Raw genomic sequence first — 26005 nt, forward strand, 5'->3', positions numbered from 1 at the left:
CAAAACAAAACGTGCACTTCCCAAGCGCTTAGTACAGTGCTCTGCACACAGTAAGCGCTCAATAAATACGATTGATTGAATGAATGAATGTATAGACAGGTGTCAAAGTCGTCAGAACAAATAGAATTAAAGCTATATGCTCAAGGTTAACGTTAATCAATCAATCAATCAATCGTATTTATTGAGCGCTTACTGTTTGCAGAGCACTGTACTAAGCACTTGGGAAGTACAAGTTGGCAACACATAGAGACAGTCCCTACCCAACAGCGGGCTCACAGTCTAGAGGGGGATCAATCGATCGTATTTTTTAATGGTATTTATTCATTCTTCCCATGTGCCAGACACTGTTCTAAGCGCTGGAGTAGATACAATCTAATCAGATTGTACCCAATCCCTGCCCCACGTGGGGCTCACAGTCCTAATCCCCATTTTACAGATGAGGGAACTGAGGCACAGAGAAGCGAAGTGACTCGCCCAAGCTCACACAGCAGACAAGTGGCGGAGCCAGGACTAGAATAATAATAATGATGATGATGGCATTTGTTAAGCGCTTACTATGTGCGAAGCACTGTTCTAAGCGCTGGGGAGGTTACAAGGTGATCAGGTTGTCCCACGGGGGGCTCACAGTCTTAATCCCCATTTTACAGATGAGGTAACTGAGGCCCAGGGAAGTGAAGTGACTTGCCCAAGGTCACACCGCAGACATGTGGGGAGATTAGAACCCATGACCTCTGACTCCCAAGCCCAGGCTCTTTCCACTGAGCCACACTGCTTCTCTACGCTTAGTCCAGTGCTCTGCACACAGTAAGCGCTCAATAAATACGATTGATTGATTCTCTACCCAAGTCTCTAGCCCCCTCCCCGCCCCACAGCACTTGTGTATATATGTACATATTTATTATTCTATTAATTTTATTAATGTGTATAAATCCATAATTCTATTTATTTGCATCGATGTTATTGATGCTGTTTACTTGTACCTGATTTGTTTTGTTTTGTTGTGTGTCTCCCCCTTCTAGACTGTGACCCCTTTGTTGGGTAGGGACCATCTCTATATGTTGCCAATTTGTACTTCCCAAGCGCTTAGTACAGTGCTCTGCACACAGTAAGCGCTCAATAAATACGATTGATGATGATGATGTTGCTGAGTTGTACTTTCCAAGCGCTTAGTCCACTGCTCTGCACACAGTAAGCGCTCAATAAATACAATTTATTTATTTTATTTGTACATATCTATTCATTTTATTTTGTTAGTATGTTTGGTTTTGTTCTCTGTCTCCCCCTTTTAGACTGTGAGCCCACTGGTGGGTAGGGACTGTCTCTATATGTTGCCAATTTGTACTTCCCAGGCACTTGGTACAGTGCTCTGCACACAATAAGCGCTCAATAAATACGATTGATGATGATGATGATTGAATGAATGAATGAAGTCCTTCTGACTCCCAAGCCACTAGTCCACACAAGAGAAGCAGCGTGACGCAGTGGAAAGAGCCCGGGCTTTGGAGTCCGAGGTCATGGGTTCAAATCCCGGCTCCACCACTTGTCAGCTGGGTGACTTTGGGCAAGTCACTTCACGTCTCTGGGCCTCAGTTACCGCATCTGTAAAATGGGGATTAAGACGGTGACCGCCCCCCCCACCATGGGACAACCTGATCAGCTTGTAACCTCCCCAGCACTTAGTACAGTGCTTTGCACAGAGTAAGCGCTTAATAAATACCATCGTTATTATTACTATTATTATTGAGTGCTTACTGTGTGCAGAGCACTATTGTCAATCGTATTTATTGAACGCTTACTGTGTGCAGAGCACTGGACTAAGCGCTTGGGAAGTCCAAGTTGGCAACATATAGAGACGGTCCCGACCCAACAGCGGGCTCACAGTCTAGAAGGGGGAGACAGAGAACAAAACCAAACATATTAACAAAATAAAATAAATAGAATAGATATGTACAAGTAAAATAAATAAATAAATTGTCCTTTCCCAAGCGCTTAGTACAGTGCTCTGCACACAGTAAGCTTTCAATAAATTCATTCAACTGTGTGCAGAGCACTGTACTAAGCGCTTGGGAAGTCCAAGTTGGCAACATCTAGAGACGGTCCCTACCCAACAGCGGGCTCACAGTCTAGAAGGGAGAGACGGAGAACAAAACCAAACAGATTAACAAAATAAAACAAATAGAATAGATATGTACAAGTAAAATAAATAAATTGTCCTTTCCCAAGCGCTTAGTACGGTGCTCTGCACACAGTGAGCTTTCAATAAATTCATTCAGTCATGTAGTCGTATTTATTGAGCGCTTACTGGGTGCAGAGCACTGTACTAGGCGCTTGGAAAGTACAATTTGGCAACAGGTGGAGACGATCCCTACCCAACAATGGGCTCACAGGGGAGGGGAGGCAGACAACAAAACAAGTAGATTTACTGAGCGAGTACAATATAATACAGTTGGCGGATGGGTTCCCTGCCCATAGCAAGCTTACAGTTTAGAGAGGGGTAAATAAAGCGTTCAATCAATCAACGGTGCTTATTGAGCGCTTACCTTGTGCAGGGCACTGTACTAAGCGCTTAGTACAGGGGAGAGTCCGATCGAACAGAGTTGGTAGACACACTCCCTGGCCACAGCGAGCTTAGATTGGGGAGTCCCGCGATCACTAGATGGGCCTGGGGTCAAAACGCCCTATGGATAATAATAATAATAATAATAATAATAATAATAATAATAATAATAATAATGGCATTTGTTAATCAATCAATCAATCATATTTATTGAGCGCTTACTGTGTGCAGAGCACTGTACTGAGCGCTTGGGAAGTACAAGTTGGCAACATATAGAGACAGCCCCTACCCAACAGTGGGCTCACAGTCTAAAAGGGGGAGAAAGAGAACAAAACCAGACATACTAACAAAATAAAATATATAGAATAGATATGTAAATAAATAGAATAGCCCACTGTTGGGTGGGGACTGTCTCTATATGTTGCCAACTTGTACTTCCCAAGCGCTTAGTCCAGTGCTCCGCACACAGTAAGCACTCAATAAATACGATTGATGATGATGAGATACGTAAATATGGGTAGGGACTGTCTCTATATGTTGCCAACTTGTACTTCCCAAGCGCCTAGTCCAGTGCTCTGCACACAGTAAGCGCTCAATAAATACGATTGATGATGATGAGATATGTAAATAAATAGAATAGATAAGTAGATTTGTTAAGCGCTTACTATGTGCCAAGCACCGTTCTAAGCGCTGGGGAGGTTACAAGGTGATCAGGTTGTCCCACAGGGGGGCTCACAGTTTTCATCCCCATTTTACAGATGAGGGAACTGAGGCCCAGAGAAGTGAAGTGACTTGCCCAAAGTCAGCTGACAGTGGGGCCAGCCAGGATTCGAACCCGTGACCTCTGACTCCCAAGCCCGTGCTCTTTCCACTGAGCCACGCTGGGAGGGAGTTGGCAAGAGGGGCCCTTGGTCAAGGTTAACATCAATCGACCGATCTATCGATCGTATTTATTTCAGGTCATTTATTTCAATGCCTGTCTCCCTTGCTTAGGGCAATAGTTGGGGTTACCAACTCTGTTGTATGGCGATAATTATGGTATTTCATTCATTCATTCAATCGTATTCATTGAGCGCTTACTGTGTGCAGAGCACTGTACTAAGCAATTGGGAGGTACAAGTTGGCAACACTATGTGCCAGGCAGCATTCCAAGTGTCGGGCACTTATTATCATCCATTTGATAAGCACTTAATAGGTGCCAAGCACTGTTCAAAGCACTGGGGAAGATGCAAGTTAATCAGTTTGGACACTGATTCTAATGTCCGTCTCCCCCCCTAGACTGACTGCTTCTCTTTCCATTCATTCATTCCATCGTATTTATTGAGCGCTTACTGTGTGCAGAGCACTGTACTAAGCGCTTGGGAAGTACAAGTCGGCAACATATAAAGACAGTCCCTACCCAACAACAGGTACACAGTCTAGAAGGGGGAGACGCAACAAAACAGAACAAATAGAGAGGTGTCAATACCACCATAATAAATAGAAATATAGCTATATACAAATCATTGATAAAATATAGTATGTACAAATAAATAGCATAATAAATATGTACAAGTATATACAGGTGCTGTGGGGAGGGGAAGGAGGTAAGGCGGGGGGGATGGAGGGGGGGAGGAAGGAGGGGGCTGAGTGTGGGAAGGCCTCCTGGAGGAGGGGAGCTCTCAGTAGGGCTTGGAAGGGAGGACGAGAGCGAGCTTGGTGGATGGGCAGAGGGAGGGCATCCCAGGCCAGGGGGAGGGCGTGGGCCGGGGGTCGATGGCGGGACAGGCGAGAACGAGGCCTAACGGTGAGGAGATGAGCGGCGGAGGAGCGGAGGGTGCGGGCTGGGCTGGAGAAGGAGAGAAGGGAGGTGAGGTAGGAGGGGGCGAGGGGATGGACAGCCCTGAAGCCGAGGATGAGGAGTTTTTGCTTGTTGCATAGGTTGACTGGTAGCCACTGGAGATTTTTGAGGAGGGGAGTAACATGCCCAGAGCGTTTCTGCACAAAGATGATCTGGGCAGCAGCGTGAAGCATTGATTGAAGTGAGGAGAGACAGGAGGATGGGAGATCAGAGAGGAGGCTGATGCAGTAGTCCAGACGGGATAGGATGAGAGCTTGAACGAGCAGGGGAGCGGTTTGGATGGAGAGGAAAGGGCGGATCTTGGTGATGTCGCGGAGCTGAGACCGGCAGGTTTTGGTGACGGCTTGGATGTGAGGGGTGAATGAGAGAGCGGAGTCGAGGATGACACCAAGGTCGTGGGCTTGTGAGACGGGAAGGATGGTAGTGCCGTCAACGGAGATGGGAAAGTCAGGGAGAGGGCAGGGTTTGGGAGGGAAGACAAGGAGTTCAGTCTTGGACATGTTGAGTTTTAGGTGGCGGGCAGACATCCAGGTGGAGATGTCCTGAAGGCAGGAGGAGATGCGAGCCTGCAGAGAGGGGGAGAGAGCAGGGGCAGAGATGGAGATCCGGGTGTCATCAGCGGAGAGATAATAGTTGAAGCTGTGGGAGCCAATGAGTTCACCAAGGGAGTGAGTGTAGATTGAGAACAGAAGGGGACCAAGAACTGACCCTTGAGAAACCCCTACTGTAAGGGGATGGGAGGGGGAGAAGGAGCCCGTAAAAGAGACTGAGAATGAACTGCCGGAGAGGCAAGAGAACCAGGAGAGGACGGAGTCTGTGAAGCCAAGGTTGGATAGCGTGTTGAGGAGAAGGGGGTGGTCCACAGTGTCGAAGGCAGCTGAGAGGTCGAGGAGGATTAGGATAGAGGAGCCGTTGGATTTGGCAAGCAGGTCATTGATGACCTTTGAGAGGGCAGTTTTCCGTGGAATGTAGGGGATGGAAGCCAGATTGGAGGGGGTCCAGGAGAGTTGGCATTGAGTACACTACTCTGCATACAGTAAGCATTCGATAAGTACCAATGACTGATGGATCGATGAGCCACAGGCACATGCAGCTTTGTTCCTCCAAACTGTAAACTTGTTATAGCCAAGGAAGGTGTCCACTTAATAATTCCCAAGCACTTAATTCAGTGCTCTGCACATAGTAAGAACTCAAGCAATACCCTTGATTGACTGGTCTAGCCAGAAGAGCAGCCATCTACTTGTAGAATTTTCTTCCCTCTTTTAAAAACCGTTTTTATTCTCCCCATTTCTGATTAATGGATATTTTCCATGCAGATTAGTGGATACACCACAGGCCCGGGAGCCAGGAGAACTTCTGTTCTAATTCCGGCTCCAGCACTTTTCTGCTGTGTGACCTCGGGTAAGTCAGTCGACTTCATTGGGCCTTAGTTACCTCCTCTGTAAAATGGGGATGAAGACTGTGAGCCACTTATGAGACATGGACTGTGTCCAACCTGATTAGCTGGTATCTACAGTAGATCTTAGAACAGTGTTTGACACATAGTAGGTGCTTAATACCATCATTATTATTGTTATTTCACCATTTGTCAGGTCACTGAAATCTTTTCCTAGAAGAATTTTATTAGGGCAAGAGATGAATAATAGGGTATGCTGGAAACCCACACTACAAGTTAAAAGGGTGATGCCAACTACCCAATTAATAATAATAACAATGATGGTATTTGTTAAGCGGTACTATATAATAATAATAATGATGGCATTTAAGCGCTATGTGCAAAGCACTGTTCTAAGCACTACATTTACTATTCTATTTATTTTGCTAATGATGTGCATCTAGCTTTACTTCTATTTATTCTGATGACTTGACACCTGTCCACATTTTGTTTTGTTGTCTGTCTCCCCCTTCTAGACTGGGAGCCCGTTGTTGGGTGGGGACTGTCTCTATATGTTGCCAACTTGGACTTCCCAAGCGCTTAGCGCAGTGCTCTGCACACAGTAAGCGCTCAATAAATACGATTGAATGAATGAATGAATAGGGTAGATACAAGGTAATCAGGTTGTCCCACGTGGCGCTCGCAGTCTTAATCCCTATGTTACCGATGAGGTAACAGAGGCCCAGAAGTGACTTGCCCCAAGTCACACAGCTGATAAGTGGCGGAGCCAGGATTAGAACCCACGACCTCCGACTCCCAAGCCCGGGCTCTTTCCACTAAGCCACGCTGCTCCTCTGAATTAGAAAGCCATTTGGGGGACATAAACAACTCCGTACTTTGTCCAGTTCAAATACGATTCCAACGCCATCCCCCGTGCGCGAGAGATGGAAGGAAACGATGTTTGTTTTGTACAGTGAATTTATTTACAGATGTTGCTTCACGATAGTGATGTACTAATAGGAGATGCTGGTTGAAATCCATTGACCATTTTTCTGGCTTCTCCAAGGGGCCTTTCTGTACCACCTAGTGCCCCCTCACCCCCTCAAATGCCCGGTAGTAGCCACACAGGCAAGATTTTAAAAGTCCCACGAGGGCAAAGACGACGAGACCCTCTTTGCCCGGTTGTGCCGAGGAGATCGATTCCGACTGCTAGATAAAACTGCCTGACCCTCAGAGGGAAGAGTTGACGGGAGATTTAACGTACGGACATATCCGCCCTCCCCGCGGTGAACTTGCTGAATGAGGAGGAGGGAAAGTTTTCTGGGAGACAGAGCGAGAACTCATTTCCCCCATTTCTGATGGGGAAGCAGAAGGGAACACCAAACAAAAACTATCCGTTGGCCCAAGACAGCAAGCGTGTCGCTTATTGCTGCCGGAAGATTGAGACGTGGGTGTAATTCCGTCTCCTTTCCATAAATTTAAGAGTTCCTGCTTGGAGATGCTGAGGGAAGGAGCCAGCAGTCTTTCCTATCAGCTCCTTCAACAGCCCTCCCTCCCCGAAAACGCGCATAGAAGCTGAAGATTTCGGAAGAACTCCCTGAAAACGCGCATAGAAGCTGAAGGAAGATTTCAGAAGAAAAGTCAAACATCCACACTTTTGACTACCGAACCTGAATCGCTCTTTCAAAACTCACCTTCTAAAACTCCTGCTCTTGGTCACTGATATGGGTACTTACTGCTCCTGTAGAATTTCACACGACATAACCACTTTTGGGGGGAGGGAATGGGATTTCTATTTTCATTTACTTTTCTTCGAACGCTTCTGTACCCCACATCCTCCAACTCTGCTCTTTGAGGGGGGGCTTTAGAGGCCAAAAGGATGAGCGCTGAGAACCCTTTTGGATAGGAAAAGGCTGGGAGAGTGGGTGAAAATAGGTTAAATCCATTTCAGCCGTGTTTGCTGCGAATCGCTGGGCATTCTAGGAAATCAGCGATGGGACGGCTTCCGAGAGTCCTGCGCTTGCCTCCTGCTACTGGGAGAGGCTGCCAAGTACCAGAAACGGTTTCCCGTTAATGCCTCGCAACCGCTCGCGTCCGACGCCATGAATAATGCCACGCAGGCTCTCGACATAGGCCGTGCAGTTGCGATATATGTAACTGCAGCTTATTTACAACGTGGAAGGCTCTGCTAGGTGACCAGCTGACTTGGCCTTCTTAAAAACAGACGGCCCAGATTTCTCACCCGGGCAGCTTGATGCTGGTTTGACACTTCGTGGGATTTCCCCACGCTGTTAATTACAGATGGTCCTTGGAGACCCCAGAACTTTATAAAACAACAACAACAACAACAAAAAAACACAAAAGGGAAAAAAAAAAAGATATCCATCCAGTCCTCAAACTTCTCCAAAACAGAGGTACGGATGTACTAAGATGCTTCGGCAGCACGTTTTACTAAGCCATCGTGGGCCAACGTTCTTCAACATTCATTCCTCGTAATGGTGGAAAAAACAAAAACAAAAACCACCAAACCAAAAAAGTAAACTGTCCTTAAAAAGCAAGGATCTGTCAATTCCAACAACCGTGAGCCAACCAAACTAATGAAATTATACAGGTGAAAAACCCAGACTTTCAAACAATTGCTAGCAGCCTTTATCATCAGAGCCCTTAAGTCTTCTTCCAGGCTTCTACGGAAATGAAAATCCTGCTGGAGATTTTTCTACTCAGCTGATACCCATGCAGAGCAAAAATAGGCTTTTTTCTAAAATCTCTCCTAAGAAACTAAAATGTTTCTTAATTGCACGTTAAAATTGGGAGCATTTTAAACACTCAGACTATCATTAGTGGCTAGTTCTTTATGCCAGTAAGATGTTGGCCGCTATAAGCAGAGACGAACTGCTGCGCGGATTACGTATAAAAGATTATTTCTGGTATCTGTCCATCTTCTATCGATGTACCATTATTGTTGCCGGGGGAACTAAAAAACAAGAAGGTTGTTTTGCTTGCAGTTGCTGCTACATGTATAACTTTCTTCAAACCCTTGGTGCCGTAGTGGGAATCGGGACCCTAAATCAGAAGAAAAGAAGACGCCTTTAAGGGCTTATTGAATGCTCGGGAACAGACTCTTCAGAAATAAATAAATACACTTTCAAACTCTGTAATGTGTTCGATTTAGTAAACAACCGATTTGGCATCCCACATCATAACCCACTTTTAGATATCTGTTCACCATCTGGGAATGCATTTGTACTATAAATAGGAGCGAGGCAATCGGTCCTGGCTAAGGGGGAGGAGTTGAAAATAAATTTTCCTCTAAAAGCCCTACTACTACTTAGAGAAGCAGCGTGGCTCAGTGGAAAGAGCAAGGGCTTTGGAGTCAGGGGTCATGGGTTCGAATCCCGACTCCACCACATGTCTGCTGTGTGACCTTGGGCAAGTCACTTAACTTCTCTGCGCCTCAGTTACCTCATCTGTAAAATGGGGATTAAGACCGTGAGCCCCACGTGGGACAACTTGATCACCTTGTATCCCCCCAGCGCTTAGAACAGTGCTCTGCACATAGTAAGCGCTTAATAAATGCCATCATTATTATTATAATTATTACTCATGAAACGACCTCCATCCTCAGTGAACTTTTTTGGGATGGCGGGCACCCTGATGACTTTCGGTAGCCTGTTTTATTTAGCTTCCTCTCTGACTCTGGTAAGTGTGACACCCTCCCTGAAAATAATTGCTCGGGATACCAACGTGTCCGTGCCAAGAGCCACTTCTCTTCCACCACTCAGCGCTTAGCACAATGCCTGGCACGTAATAAGCGCTTACTACCATAAAAAAAAATAACATTTGCTTCCTCCTCTAGACTGTAAGCCCCTTGTGGGCAGGGAACATGTCTACCACCTCTGTTGTCCTGTGATCTCCCAAACACTTAACACAGTGCTCTGCACAGTCCTCCTCCCTCATGTCCTGGGGGAAAGAGCCCACTATTTAGACTCAGCAGTTTCTATAATAATAATAATAATAATAGTATTTAAGTGCGTACTATGTGCCAAACACTGTACCAAGCACTGACGTAGGTGCGAGATAATCAACTAGGGCAGAGTCCTCACCCCTTCTGGGGTTAAAACTCAAAGTAGGTGAGAGACCAGGTGTTGAACCCCCATTTTACAACTGAGGAAACTGGGGAACAGAGAAGCTAAGTGACTTTGACTTCCCCAAGGTCACAAAGCAGATCAGTGGCAGAGACGGGATTAGAACCCAGGACAGTCTTTCAGACTGTGAGCCCACTCTTTTAGACTGTGATCCCACTGTTGGGTAGGGACTGTCTCTATATGTTGCCAATTTGTACTTCCCAAGCGCTTAGTACAGTGCTCTGCACATAGTAAGCGCTCAATAAATACGATTGATGATGATGATGATGACAGGTCAGAGCTCTATCCACTCGGCCACGCGGCTCCCCGGTTTTGCCTAGGAGGTATTTCCACTTGGCCAGAGACCGGCCACATGGTTAGCTCTGGAGCGTTGGTTGTAATAATGATAATAATAATAATAAATAATAATAGTAGTAATAGTAATAATAAGGGTTTTTGTTAAGTGCTTACTACGTACTGTGAGCCCCGTGTGGGACAACCTGATCACCTTGTATCCCCCCCAGCGCTTAGAACAGTGCTTTGCACATAGTAAGCGCTTAACAAATGCCATCATCATCGTTATTATTATTATTACCAAGCGCTGTTCCAAGTGCTGAAATAGATACAAGGTTGTCCCACGTGGGGCTCACAGTCTTAATCCCCAATTGACAGATGAGGGAACTGAGGCCCAGGGAAGTGAAGTGACTCGCCCAAGGTCACAGGGCAGTCAGACTGTGAGCCCACTGCTGGGTAGGGACCGTCTCTATATGCTGCCAACTTGTACTTCCCAAGCGCTAAGTACAGTGCTCTGCTCAATAAATACGATTGATAATAATAATAACACAGTGCTCTGCACACAGTAAGCACTCAATAAATACGATTGATAATAAATACGACTGACCAAGTCAGTCACTGGTATTTACTGAGCGCTGACTGTGTGCAGAGAATCAATCAATCAATCAATCGTATTTATTGAGCGCTTACTATGCGCAGAGCACCGTACTAAGCGCTTGGGAAGTACAAACTGGCAACCCATAGAGACAGTCCCTGCCCAACAGCGGGCTCACAGTCTGACTGCCCTGTGACCTTGGGCAAGTCACTTCACTTCCCTGGGCCTCAGTTCCCTCATCTGTCAAATGGGGATTAAGTCTAAAAGGGGGAGACGGAGAACAGAACCAAACATACCAACAAAGTAAAATAAATAGGATGGAAATGTACAAGTAAAATAAATAAATAAATAGAGTAATAAGCTGTCCTAAGGGCTCGGAAGAGTCCAACACAACCATGCACGGACATTAGTCCCCGCTCACAACGAACTCAACAGTTTAGAAGGGGAGAGGCCGGTGGCAGGGGCGGGATTAGAACCCAGATCGTCCCGATTCCCAGGCCTGGGCGCTATCCACCAGGCCACACCGCCGCCGCCGCCGCCGTGGAGCTCAGAACCGGCCGCCCCGGCCCCCTTCTCACCTTGAGCGTGGCGCAGGCCGTATAGCACACGTTGGGCAGGATCTCGATGGGTTCCTTGAACATAACCCTGAAGGTGCTGGCCGTTCCGTCGCAACTAAAGCCGGTGTCGTTCTGCCCCAGGGTCTGGTTTTTCTCGTACTCGATGATCTGCAACACAGGAGGGTCACCGGGAGGCCGGCTCCGAGGGGCTGCCGAGCCGCTCGCGCCGGGGAAGGCGGAGGGGCAACGGGAGAGACGCGCCACTCGCCTCCCTCCTGCATTCCTACGGTCAATCGATCAATCAGTCGTACTGATTGAGCGCTTACTGTGTGCAGAGCGCCGTACTGAGCGCTTGGGAAGCACAAGTTGGCAACATATAGCGACAGTCCCTACCCAACAGTGGGCTCGCAGTCAGTCGCATTTATTGAGCGCTTACTGTGCGCACGGCGCTCGGGTAAGCGCGTGGGAGAGGACAACAATAAACAGACATTCCCTGCCCACAGCGAAATTACCTTCAATCAATCAATCAATCAATCAATCGTATTTATTGAGCGCTTACTGTGTGCAGAGCACTGGACGAAGCGCTTGGGAAGTCCAAGTTGGCAACATATAGAGACAGTCGCTACCCAACAGTGGGCTCACGGTCTAAAAGGGGGAGACAGACAGACCTTCATTCACTCAATCCTATTTATTGAGCGCTTACTGTGTGCAGGACACTGGACTCGGGGCTTGGGAGAGGACGCTACAAATAGTAAACAGACACATTCCCTGCACACGACGAAGTTACAGTCATTCATTCATTTATTCGCATTTATTCAGTGCTTACTGTGTGCAGAGCACTGGACTAAGCGCTTGGGAGAGGCCAACGGAACAATAAACGGACACATTCCCTGCACACGACGAAATTACAGGCATTCATTCATTTATTCGCATTTACTCAGTGCTTACTGTGTGCACAGCACTGGACTAAGCGCTTGGGAGAGGCCAACGGAACAATAAACAGACACATTCCCCGCTTACTGTGTGCAGAGCACTGTACTAAGCGCTTGGGAAGTACAAGTTGGCAACATATGAGACAGTCCCTACCCAACAGTGGGCTCACAGTCAGTCGTACTTATTGAGCGCTTACTGTGCGCACGGCGCTAGAGTAAGCGCGTGGGAGAGGACAATACAACAATGAACAGACATTCCCTGCCCACAGCGAAATTACCTTCATTCACTCAATCCTATTTATTGAGCGCTTACCGTGTGCAGAACACTGGACTAAGGGCTTGGGAGAGGACACTATAAATAGTAAACAGACACATTCCCTGCACACGACGAAGTTACAGTCATTCATTCATTTATTCGCATTTATTCAGTGCTTACTGTGTGCAGAGCACTGGACTAAGCGCTTGGGAGAGGACAACGGAACAATAAACAGACACATTCCCCGCTTACTGTGTGCAGAGCACTGTACTGAGCGCTTGGGAAGTACAAGTTGGCAACATATAGAGACAGTCCCTACCCAACAGTGGGCTCGCAGTCAGTCGTACTTATTGAGCGCTTACTGTGCGCACGGCGCTCGAGTAAGCGCGTGGGAGAGGACAATACAACAATAAACAGACATTCCCTGCCCACAGCAAAATTACCTTCATTCACTCAATCCTATTTATTGAGCGCTTACTGTGTGCAGAACACTGGACTAAGGGCTTGGGAGAGGACACTACAAATAGTAAACAGACACATTCCCTGCACACGACGAAGTTACAGTCATTCATTCATTTATTTGCATTTATTCAGTGCTTACTGTGTGCAGAGCGCTGGACTAAGCGCTTGGGAGAGGACAACGGAACAATAAACAGACACATTCCCCGCTTACTGTGTGCAGAGCACTGTACTAAGCGCTTGGGAAGTACAAGTTGGCAACATATGGAGACAGTCCCTACCCAACAGTGGGCTCACAGTCAGTCGTACTTATTGAGCGCTTACTGTGCGCACGGCGCTAGAGTAAGCGCGTGGGAGAGGACAATACAACAATAAACAGACATTCCCTGCCCACAGCGAAATTACCTTCAATCAATCAATCAATCGTATTTATTGAGCGCTTACTGTGTGCAGAGCACTGGACTAAGCGCTTGGGAAGTCCAAGTTGGCAACATATAGAGACAGTCGCTACCCAACAGTGGGCTCACAGTCTAAAAGGGGGAGACAGACAGACCTTCATTCACTCAATCCTATTTATTGAGCGCTTACTGTGTGCAGGACACTGGACTCGGGGCTTGGGAGAGGACGCTACAAATAGTAAAACAGACACATTCCCTGCACAAGACGAAGTTACAGTCATTCATTTATTCGCATTTATTCAGTGCTTACTGTGTGCAGAGCACTGGACTAAGCGCTTGGGAGAGGCCAACGGAACAATAAACAGACACATTCCCTGCACACGACGAAGTTACAGTCATTCATTCATTTATTCGCATTTATTCAGTGCTTGCTGTGTGCAGAGCGCTGGACTAAGCGCTTGGGAGAGGCCAATGGAACAACAAACAGACACATTCCCTGCACACGACGAAGTTACAGTCATTCATTCATTTATTCGCATTTATTCAGTGCTTACTGTGTGCAGAGCACTGGACTAAGCGCTTGGGAGAGGCCAAGGGAACAATAAACGGCCACGTTCCCCGGCCACGAAGAGCTTTTGGTCTAGAGGACTTCGGGTGAGAGCCAGGGGTGCGGCTTAACTCTTCAGCCCAAATGTCGGTTGACTGTATTTACTGCACGCTTATGCTGTGGGGAGAGCACTAGGCTGAGCGCTTGGGAGAGGACGACGGGATAAATGAACGGACACATTCCCTGCCCACAGTGAGTTTACGGTGGGAACCACCGTTCTGGCTTGGGACAGTCCAGATGGGGAGACAGACATTAATAAATCAATTACAACAGTTGTTCGCCCCGGACTTAGCGAGCCCCACGCGGGAGGGACAGGGACCGTGTCTGACCTGATTATAATAGATCCACCCCAGAGCTTAGAATAGTGTTTGACACACGATAAGTGCTTTACAAATACCACAATAATAATAATTATTATTGCTAAATAACGACTGACTGTGAGCCCACTGTTGGGTAGGGACTGTCTCTATATGTTGTACTTCCCAAGCACTTAGTACAGCGTGGGTTAGTGGAGAGAACACGGGCCTGGGATCAGAAGGACCTGGGCTCTAACCCCTGCTATGATGTGACCTTCGGTAATTTGTTTAACTTCTTGGTGCCTCAGTTTCCTTAACTGTAAAATGAGGATACCTAGTCTCCCTCATAAGCTGAGTTTACCTCCCTTGCTGTCATGAGGGACAGCGATTGTGTCTGACCTGTGCTGAGGACCACGTTTGACCCAGACTGAGCCCCTTCCTTCCTCTCCCCCTCGTCCCCCTCTCTATCCCCCCATCTTACCTCCTTCCGTTCCCCACAGCACCTGTATATATGTATATATGTTTGTACGTATTTATTACTCTATTTATTTATTTTACTTGTACATATCTATTCTATTTATTTTGTTAGTATGTTCGGTTTTGTTCTCTGTCTCCCCCTTTTAGACTGTGAGCCCACTGTTGGGTAGGGACTGTCTCTATATGTTGCAAACTTGTACTTCCCAAGTGCTTAGTACAGTGCTCTGCACACAGTAAGCGCTCAATAAATACGATTGATGATGATGATGCCCTGCACACAGTAAGCACTCAATAAATACGATTGATTGATTGATCTATCTACCCCAGTGCTTAAAGAGTGCATGACACAGCGCATAATATTCAGTAAGGACCTAGAAAATTATTATTTTTCCCCATTAATGGTTCAAATGTACCAATCCCTCTAAGACATCACTAAATAAAAGACACGTTCATTCTACCAAAGATTCTTTATAGAGAAACCCAGATATACCTGGATATTCACTTGATAATCCGTGGGCCCATGAATAGAACCGTATAAACCAAACCCCACGATAGAGATTCGTCTGTTTACTGTGAACCTTGGGTGGAAGAACATAAAAGAAAAAAAAAACAAGAGTCAGAGAATACAAACCAACAGCAAAACTTTTTCCTAGCAATCAGAGAATTAATCACAAATGTCTGCTATGGAATGAACAGCATAACTAGACTGTACGCTTTTAAGTGCTCAATAAATACCACCGATGATGATGATAATGAGGAGGATAATGAGGAGGCTTGGGTTTAGCTTTTCGTACCCAGAAGGTATTTCCAAAATTAATCTACACTTCCCTGTTCAGATCAACCCATCAGCCACCTCAAACCCGCTCACTCGAGTTAAAAAAAAAAAGAGCAAAGCATTAAGCATCTGCATTTTAAATTTCTATCATTTTTCCAGATTCATTAAAAGCTATAACGTGCAACCTAACATTGGTCAAGGTGTCTGGGAATGTCCATATATGATTTTCAAGTCCAGATTTGACACGATAAGTCATGCTAGACACCTGACAAATCTAAATGCCTGGGCCTGGAAAAAGAGGGACACTACAATTACTAAGTCAGGAGTTATTTATCTTAAGTAAGAACGTTTACCAGAAAGTTTCGCATTAACATAGGTGGAGGTGGGAGGAGAGGGGGTAAAAAGTGAAGGAAAATGGCAAAAATCATAATTGTGTGGCCACCCAGCTTTGTGCCAGCTACAGGTATATTAATAAAGCCCAAATCTTTCAGTAACTTGAGAACGTTAAAGGCAGAATGTTCTCTGCCTCTTTTTCTAGGATCTATCGGTGCCAAATTTCTGGTTTTTGAAAAATATAATTCCTTTTCATGCAGCCGGGCCCTAGGATTTTCCAATGAAACTTGGGCTTTGCTTTGATATCGATTTGTTATTTTCAGTTTTGCCTACTTGGCTTTTGATTTAACTGATCTGGGTTTTGAAAAATATAATTCCTTTTCATGCAGCCGGGCCCTAGGATTTTCCAATGAAACTTGGGCTTTGCTTTGATAGCGATTTGTTCAGTTTTGCCTACTTGGCTTTTGATCTAACTGATCTGGGTTTTGAAAAATATAATTCCTTTTCATGCAGCCGGGCCCTAGGATTTTCCAATGAACCTTGGGCTTTGCTTTGATATCGATTTGTTATTTTCAGTTTTGCCTACTTGGCTTTTGATCTAACTGATCTGGGTTTTGAAAAATATAATTCCTTTCCATGCAGCCGGGCCCTAGGATTTTCCAATGAAACTTGGGCTTTGCTTTGATATCGATTTGTTATTTTCAGTTTTGCCTACTTGGCTTTTGATCTAACTGATCTGGGTTTTGAAAAACGTAATTCCTTTCCATGCAGCCGGGCCCTAGGATTTTCCAATGGAACTTGGGCTTTGCTTTGATATCTATTTGCTATTTTCAGTTTTGCCTACTTGGCTTTTGATCTAACTGAAGACGAATCCCTTAATGAAGCTGTCTGCCGTGTCTTCAGCTCCTGCTCACGTCCCACCGGTTACCGAGCTTACGGGATGGGTTACAGCCACCGAAAATGCTCCGGGTTTTGGGAAAGCTTTTCCCTCCACCTCACGTACTCCGCCCCCGCCCCCGTCGTTGTCTCCTTTGTGCCATCTCCCAGTCCCCGGCCTGGATCCACCGTCACTCGTCTCCCCAGAGCTAATAATAATTGTGGTATTTGTTACACACTTCCTATGTGCCGGGCATTGTACCAAGCGCCGGGGTAGATACAAGCTAATTAGGTTGGACACGGTCCCTTGTTCCACATGGGGCTCACAGCCGTCATCCCCATTTTCCAGATGAGGGAACCGAGGCCCCAGAAAAGTGAAGTGACTGGCCCAAGGTCTCCCAGCAGAGAAGTGGCAGAGCTGGGATTCGAACCCAGGTCCTCAAACTCCCAGGCCTGGGCTCTAAACACTAAGCTGCGCTGCTTCGCGCCTGGGGGCTCGGGCACCCCCACCCTACTGAGAGCTCACCTCCTCCAGGAGGCCTTCCCAGACTGAGCCCCCTCCTTCCCCTCCCCACAGCACCTATATATATATATGAGAAGCAGCGTGGCTCAGTGGAAAAGAGCATGGGCTTTGGAGCCAGAGGTCATGGGTTCGAATCCCAGCTCCGCCACGTCTGCTGTGTGACCTTGGGCAAGTCACTTCACTTCTCGGACCCTCAGTTCCCTCATCTGTAAAATGGGGATTAAGACTGTGAGCCCCACGTGGGACAACTTAATCACCTTGTATCCCCCCCCCCCAGCGCTTAGAACAGTGCTTTGCACATAGTAAGCACTGAACAAATGCCATTATTATTATTATATGTTTGTACGTATTTATTACTCTATTTATTTTATTTGTACGTTTATTCTATTTATTTTATTTTGTTAATATGTTTGGTTTTGTTCTCTGTCTCCCCCTTCTAGACTGTGAGCCCGCTGTTGGGTAGGGACCGTCTCTCTATGTTGCCAACTTGGACTTCCCAAGCGCTTAGTATAGTGCTCTGCGCACAGTAAGCGCTCGATAAATTATTGAACATTATTCTTATTAATAAATACGATTGAATGAATGAATGAATGAATTTAAGGAGTCCCCAGAGGGGCACCTCTGAGGCCACAGCGTGGTAAGTACAGCGCCTTGGGGGGGAGAGGGAGACTGGGGGGCACCGGGCCCAAACCGAGAGCCCACCCGGTTGGCATCCCTTCTCCCGTGGGCATTTCTGACTCCCAGCTCTCCAGTCTCAGCCCTGCTTTGCCAGGACAGTGGCCGGACCGCTGCGGGCTCGCTCCGGCCCTCTCCTGCCCGGGGCTGACTGGACTCTAACCGCCGCGGTCTCTCCACATGGGGCCCATAATCTTCACCCTCCTCTGAAAGACGAGGGCACTGAGGCATAGAGGCGAAGCCACTTGCCCAAGGTCACACGGCAGAACACGTGGCCCAGGCGGGATTAGAACCCAGGTCCTTCCGTCTCCCGGACCTGTGCTCTATCCACTAGGCCAGGCTGCTTGACGTTTAGATCCCCTGGGGGGTGGGGACTTGGAACTGCCCGTCTTCCAAATGTTCTCCCCAGGGCCAGGGTCATCATCATCGTCATCAATCGTATTTATTGAGCGCTTACTATGGGCAGAGCACTGTACTGAGCGCTTGGGAAGTACAAGTTGGCAACGTATAGAGACGGTCCCTACCCAACAGTGGGCTCACAGTCTAAAAGGGGGAGACAGAGAACAAAACCAAACATACTAACAAAATAAAACAAATAGAATAGATATGTACAGGTAAAATAAATAAATAAATAAATAAAGTAAGTAAGTAAATAAGTAAGTAAATAAATAAATACGTAAGTATTATTAAATATACTAAGTATATTTAAGTATAATAAATAAATAAGTAAATAAATGAATGAATGAATGAATGAATAAATAAATAAATACATACATACATACATACATACATACGGAGTGTGGCGGGTATTTATCACAGTGCCCTTTATCGTAGAGAGGGTTGCACAGTGTACAGAGCACGGGGCCTGGGTGTCAGAAGGTCATGGGTTCTAATCCTGGCTCCACCGCTGACAAATCATTTTGCTTCTCTGTGCCTCAGTTACCCCCTCTGAGCCCTATTTGGTACGGGGGGGTATGTCTAACCCGATTTTCTTGCATCCACCCCAGCGCTCAGTAAGGTGCCCGGCACACAGTAAGCAGCGTGGCTTAGCGGAAAGAGCGTGGGCTTGGGAATCAGGGAACGTGGGTTCCAATCCCAGCTCCACCACCTGTCTGCTGGGTGACCTCGGGAAAGTCACTTCACTTCTCTGGGCCTCAGTAACCTCATCTGTAAAATGGGGATTAAAAGTGACAGCCCCACGTGGGACAACCTGATTACCCTGTATCCCCCCCAGCGCTTAGAACAGAGCTTGGCACATAGCGAGCGCTTAACAAATACCATTATTATGACAAATACCATATCTCGTGCACGTCACTTCACTTCTTTGTACCTCAGTTCCCTCACCTGCAAAACGGGGAGGCGGTGAGCCCCGTGTGTGACAGGGACTACCTCCAACCCCATTTGCTCATAATCAATCAATCAATCATATTTATTGAGCGCTTACTATGTGCAGAGCACTGCACTAAGTGCTTGGGAAGTACAAATTGGCAACACATAGAGACAGTCCCTACCCAACAGTGGGCTCACAGTCTAAAAGGGGGAGACAGAGAACAGAACCAAACATACTAACAAAATAAAACAAATAGAATAGATATGTACAGGTAAAATAAATAAATAAATAAATAAGTGAGTAAGTAATAAGTACGTAAGTAAATAAATAAATACGTAAGTATTATTAAATATACTAAGTATATTTAAGTATAATAAATAAATAAGTAAATAAATGAATGAATGAATGAATGAATGAATAAATAAATACATACAACAGTGGGCTCACAGTCTAAAAGGGGGAGACAGAGAACAAAACCAAACATACTAGCAAAATAAAATAAATAGAATAGATATGTACAAGTAAAATAAATAAATAAATAGAGTAATAAATATGTACGAACATATATAAGTAAATAAGTAAATGAATGAATGAATGAATGAATGAATAAATAAATACATACATACAACAGTGGGCTCACAGTCTAAAAGGGGGAGACAGAGAACAAAACCAAACATACTAGCAAAATAAAATAAATAGAATAGATATGTACAAGTAAAATAAATAAATAAATAGATAGAGTAATAAATATGTACGAACATATATAAGTAAATAAGTAAATGAATGAATGAATGAATGAATAAATAAATAAATACATACAACAGTGGGCTCACAGTCTAAAAGGGGGAGACAGAGAACAAAACCAAACATACTAGCAAAATAAAATAAATAGAATAGATATGTACAAGTAAAATAAATAAATAAATAGATAGAGTAATAAATATGTACGAACATATATAAGTAAGTAAATAAGTAAATGAATGAATGAATGAATGAATAAATAAATAAATACATACAACAGTGGGCTCACAGTCTAAAAGGGGGAGACAGAGAACAAAACCAAACATACTAGCAAAATAAAATAAATAGAACAGATATGTACAAGTAAAATAAATAGAGTAATAAATATGTACAAACATATATACAGGTGCTGTGGGGAAGGGAAGGAGGTAAGACGGGGGGATGGAGAGGGGGACGAGGGGGAGAGGAAGGAAGGGGCTCATAACCCCCCCCGGCGCTTCGTCCAGCGGCGGGGCACACGGAAAGCGCGTATCAAATACCAACATTATGAGGACGAGTGATGGGGTGCGGCGGGGAAGGGGCCCCGGGCAGCCCGCTCCGTGCCCGCTACCTGATGCGGTCGCTGGTCCCGCTGTACCCCCAGCGGCTCTCCACTTGCTGGAAGCGGTTGATGCTGCACTCTTTGCCTCGGAGGCAGCAGCGGGGCCGGTCGATGTACTCTACTCGGGGCTTGGGGTTGACCGTGAAATGGAGGAAGAGGTTGACCACCTCTCGATCTGACAGGATTCCAGACTGGGCAGGGCCTGTGACGGCGCGATGGAGGGGAAAAGGAAAAAAAGGGACAAACCTTGAGAAGCACCAAAGCATAGTGGGTAGAACACGGGCCCGGGAGTCAGAGGGTCATGGGTTCTAATCCCAGCTCTGCCACTTCCCTTCTCTGGGCCTCAGTGACCTCATCTGTAAAATGGGGATTGAGACTGTGAGCCCCACGTGCGACAGCGACTGTGTCCAACTCGTTTAGAGTGTGAGCCCACTGTTGGGTAGGGACTGTCTCTATGTGTTGCCAATTTGTACTTCCCAAGCGTTTAGTACGGTGCTCTGCACATAGTAAGCACTCAATAAATACGATTGATGATGATGACAGCGACTGTGTCCGACTCTTTTAGACTGTGAGCCCACTGTTGGGTAGGGACTGTCTCTATGTGTTGCCAATTTGTACTTCCCAAGCGCTTAGTACAGTGCTCTGCACATAGTAAGCGCTCAATAAATACAATTGATGATGATGACAGCGACTGTGTCCGACTCTTTTAGACTGTGAGCCCACTGTTGGGAAGGGACTGTCTCTATATGTTGCCAATTTGTACTTCCCAAGCGCTTAGTACAGTGCTCTGCACACAGTAAACGCTCAATAAATACTATTGATTGATTGATTGATTTGCTTGTATCCAACTTAGCACTTAGGACAGAGCCTGGCACAGAGTAAGCGCTTAACAAATATTATTATTAAAGGCCTACAGCTAACGCACAAGGATTCACTGACAGTCATTCGTTCCACTGTATTTATTGAGTGTTTACTGTGTGCAGAGCACTGTACTAAGCACCTGGGAGAGTACACTACAACAATAAACAGACACACTCCCTGCCCATAACGAGCTATCGAGCACCAACTGTGAGCAGAGCACTCTCCTGAGCGCTTGGGAGAGGACAATTCAAAAGAGCAGGTAGACATCATGCAGTCCTCGAGGAGCTTAAAGTCTGTTCGGATTCGGTGGATTCCCATAACCAATTTACACAAGGGAAAAATACTTCCACAGAATTGTGATTTTCGGGCCCCATGGTTTTCTCCATTGCCTTCACACTTTTTATGCCTTTACTGTGGGAGCATCTTACTTCCACCCCCCGAAGAGCTTCTCTCTCAAGATCATATAATCTCCAACGGCATTTCTTGGTAATTGTTAAGCACTTACTATGTGTGAGACACTATTCTAAGCTTTGGGGTGGACACAGTCCCTGTCCCATGTGGGGCTCACAGTCTCCATCTCCATTTTACAGCTGCGTTAACTGAGGCCCAGAGAAGTGAAGTGGGTTGCCCAAGGTCACACAGCAGACAAGTAGCGGAGCTGGGATTAGAACCCACTTATTATTCACTTATTATTATAGATTATTCCCTACGCCATGCTGCTTCTCCAAATGACGGTGACACATGTATCCCTTAAGGCTCCCGCCTATTTTGGGGACTGCCTCTCTCCATTTCCCGGTTTTGGAGAAGCCTCCATGTCCCAAGGGAAAAAAACTATTCTTCTTAGGAGAGGTGGAAACGGGATTGGAAGGGGGAAGTGTGGGAGGAAGACAGGAAGCAAGGTTTTTTGATAGCCCCAGAACAGACAGCTGTCCATTATGCACAAAACTGGACTGATCGGAAGACACGGGGCAAGGGAACATACTGACGCTTGATGCTGACTGCAAGCTCCTTGAGGGCAGGGAATGGGTCTACCAGCTCAGTTATGTTGTACTCTCGCCAGCACTTAGTACAGTGCTCCGCACACGCTAAGCGCTCACTAAATACCACTGACTGTCTCCCAGTACCCAGGCAGCAAACTAGATCCAAATGAGATCAAAGTTATTTCTGAAGTGCCCCCCACCCCCTCCCCTCCCCTTCTTTCATCAGCTTGCAAATGATACTGCAGCAGGATAAGCAGGTGTGGTTCCCTTTTGGGGATTGTTATTATTGTTATTGTATTTGTTAAGCGCTATGTGCCAAGTACTGTACTAAGCAGCAGGGAAGAAAATGAAATTCCTTTTCCTTTCTCCCCAATAAACTGCTAGTTGCACCAGCAATTTCTCAACTGCTCTAGCTGGCACGCAGACTTCAACTGGCCACCAAATTCTGCATAACCTCCTCTCAAAAAGGCTGTCATGCTCCCAGAAAGCTCCTAGTGTTGGTTGTAAAAAGCATCTGGTCCGCCAAGCTAGCTCTCTTCCTCCCTTCAAGGCCCTGCTGAGAGCTCACCTCCTCCAGGAGGCCTTCCCAGACTGAGCCCCTTCCTTCCTCTCCCCCTCGTCCCCCTCTCCATCCCCCCATCTTACCTCCTTCCTTTCCTCACAGCACTGGTATATATGTATATGTTTGTACATATTTATTACTCTATTTATTTATTTTACTTGTACATATCTATTCTATTTATTTTTTTTTGTTAGTATGTTTGGTTCTGTTCTCTGTCTCCCCCTTTTAGACTGTGAGCCCACTGTTGGGTAGGGACTGTCTCTATATGTTGCCAATTTGTACTTCCCAAGCGCTTAGTCCAGTGCTCTGCACATAGTAAGCGCTCAATAAATACGATTGATGATGATGATGATGATCTGGTGGTGCCTTTGACTTTTTCCATGGTATCTGTTAGGCACTGACTATATGCCAGGCACCGTACTAAGCGCTGAGGTAGACACACGCTAATAAAATATAATACTATGGTAGTCGTTAAGCTCTTACTGTATGCCAGGCACCTTTCTCAGGACTGGGGTAAACAGGATGGATGTGGTCCCTGTCCCACATGGGGCTCCCGAGTCTTCATCCCCCCCTTTTCCAGACGGGGGAACCGAGGCCCAGATAAGCGGAGCGACATAACAGTCAAGTGGCGGAGCCGGGCTCTTTTCCACCAGGACCCCGCTTCTTCTTGGGGCCACTTTGGCTTGGGACCCACCTGCCCTCCAGGACCCCCAGGTTTGGGAGCGGGAGCAGGGAGGGAAGAGGTTACCTGCTGCGAACTCTTCTATGGTCATCAGGGGGAAGCGGATTAAGGGCAGGGCTTTCCCCAGCACCCTCTGCTTGTTGGCGTACGTCACGGGGAACTGCTGTCGCTGACACTCCGCTTCGGCCCAACGGACCACCGCCCCGAAGAGTCGGCTCTCTCGGATGCTCAGCGTGTCTCTCTCCAGCACTGCGCACAGCGTGTCTGCAGGGCAGAAGACAGGACGGGGTGGGTAAAGAAGTCAATCAATGAGTTAGTGGTACTTATGGAGCACTTACTATGTGCAGAGCACTGATACAACGGAATGAGCAGAGAAGTTCCCTGCCCGGAACAAGCTGACAGTCTAAAGGGGGAGAGATCGGTCAAGGGTCTTTACTGAGCGTTTCCCGTGTACAGAGAACTCCGCTGAGCGCCTGGGAGTACACGATCCAGGGAATTAGCGGATCGTCTCGGGACAACTTGTTTTCAAAAGGGAAGTGGCCAGGGCGCAACATTATAAAACTCCATCTGGGAGCAGAGAAATTTACTTGTCAGTCAGTCAATCGTATTTATTGAGAAATGTGTGAGGTGGTTTAATTTGGACTACACCCGGGGCACAAAACTGACAATGAAAACAAAGAGCTTTTCAAAACTGCGACCTGGTTGAGCAGGTTACAGGGCTAAACGACCATAAAACAAAACATGTTTGGCAAAAACACCACATCCAAACATGGGGAAGCTGGCTGAGGCATGGAGGAATGTACTACCCTCACTATCCAGAACGGAGTCGGTCAAATATCGGAAAGCTGCCTTTAAGAGAGCAGGCAAAAATGGTTTCAGAGTCCAATCTTCTCCCACCTAAAGGTGGATCAAAGGACTCTTCATTTTTTTAAAAAACGATATTTTTTAAGTGTTTACTATGTACCAGGCACTGTACTAAGCGCTGGGGTGGATACCAGTTAATCGGGTTGGACGCAATCACGATCCCACATGGGGCTCACAGTCTTAATCCCCATTTTACAGAGGAGGGGACCGAGGCCCAGAGAAGCGAAGTCGCTTGCCCAAGGTCACACAGCAGCCGAGTGGCAGAGCCGGGATTATAATCCAGTCCTTCTGGCTCCAAGGCCCGGGCTCTTATCCATTAGGCCCCGCTGCTTCACTACTGTTAGCTTCATTTTCAAAAAAGAAATGTTACAAAACAATACAGGCTATTATTTTGAAATCATATTTGAGGCCTATTTTCAAAGCGTCACCCTTTAAAACGGCCACTGATTTTCCCCCCGTCAATGCAATCGATTTTCATCACTCTTCCAAACCCAAAAGCCTCTAGCTGCCGCCAGAACACATCCACAACACACCACTAAGATATACTCAGAAACAAGAAAATGCAGGTCAAAGGGGATAAACTTACCTATGTCAATATCAGTAAAACCTTCTGCACTTATTGCATCCATTGTACTTTTGTCTATAGTGTCTAGACAAAGACTAGCAAGCTGAGGTTCATCAAATAATCGAGCCTAAGCATATAAAAAGATATACTTATTTTACTTTCAGGCTGCAGGTATTCTTATTTGGCCCTGTAAGCAACAACAGTCACCAAGTAGCTCACAAACCACGTTTGATTGGGCCGACTTTCGACCCAGCATTTTGATTCAAGTACAGTTCAGTTCACTTTCATGAATTACTCGGCCATTTCTCTAAAATAGCATCGCTAAATTTTTAAGGGGATTCCAGGACTGGATTCTCTCTGGCTCTTTCCCTCATTTTGCTACCCTTCGCCCTGCATTAAATTTGATCGCCTATCCAAAAAGCAAACCCCAGAAAGGAGAGCAAGCGCTCCGAGCTGGTTGGTGCTGCGGCGACTAAATCGCTGGTTTCGGGGACGAAGACCGAGTGGGAAAAAACGGCCGCCGGGATCAAAATCAACCGTTTCTCATATTTTCATGCTCACCATGGATCACGCGTTATTGAAAAAGATCAGATTTTCCCTGGGAGCCGAGCTGCGTATTTTGGGTCACAGTTTAAATCCATTTTCCAATCGATTCTCTCCTCCCGGGGAAAAAGAATAACCTCTTTTGGTTATTATAGATAGATTTGGGGGGAAATAATCAACGTTTGAAAGGATGAGGGACAAAAGATATCTTGTAGAGTACAGGAACTGGCTTAAATGTTCTTTCCTCATAATGCTTGCCTCTAAACCCTCGGGGGTTTCAGATGTTGACTCTTCTCCCAAATGGCAGAATTGTAGATATCGCTAATG

General features: G+C 46.2%; 1 protein-coding gene across 2 annotated transcripts in view; it reads right to left on the reverse strand.

Annotated features, from left to right (window-relative positions):
• Window positions 1-6732: 6732 nt before the first annotated feature.
• Window positions 6733-26005, reverse strand: part of BTBD1 (BTB domain containing 1) — a 40591-nt gene continuing 21318 nt past the window's right edge. For both annotated transcript variants that reach the window (XM_038767274.1, XM_038767272.1), the window contains exons 3-8: window positions 25157-25262; window positions 23773-23970; window positions 20631-20823; window positions 15258-15345; window positions 11364-11510; window positions 6733-8835 (exon numbers count right to left, since the gene is read on the reverse strand). In XM_038767274.1, the coding sequence (XP_038623202.1) occupies window positions 8677-8835; window positions 11364-11510; window positions 15258-15345; window positions 20631-20823; window positions 23773-23970; window positions 25157-25262 (891 nt within the window). In that variant the 3' untranslated portion in view covers window positions 6733-8676. The remainder of the gene's footprint in view (window positions 8836-11363; window positions 11511-15257; window positions 15346-20630; window positions 20824-23772; window positions 23971-25156; window positions 25263-26005) is intronic.

This window comes from Tachyglossus aculeatus, chromosome 26 (genome assembly GCF_015852505.1).
Source record: "Tachyglossus aculeatus isolate mTacAcu1 chromosome 26, mTacAcu1.pri, whole genome shotgun sequence".
Lineage (NCBI taxonomy): Eukaryota > Metazoa > Chordata > Mammalia > Monotremata > Tachyglossidae > Tachyglossus > Tachyglossus aculeatus.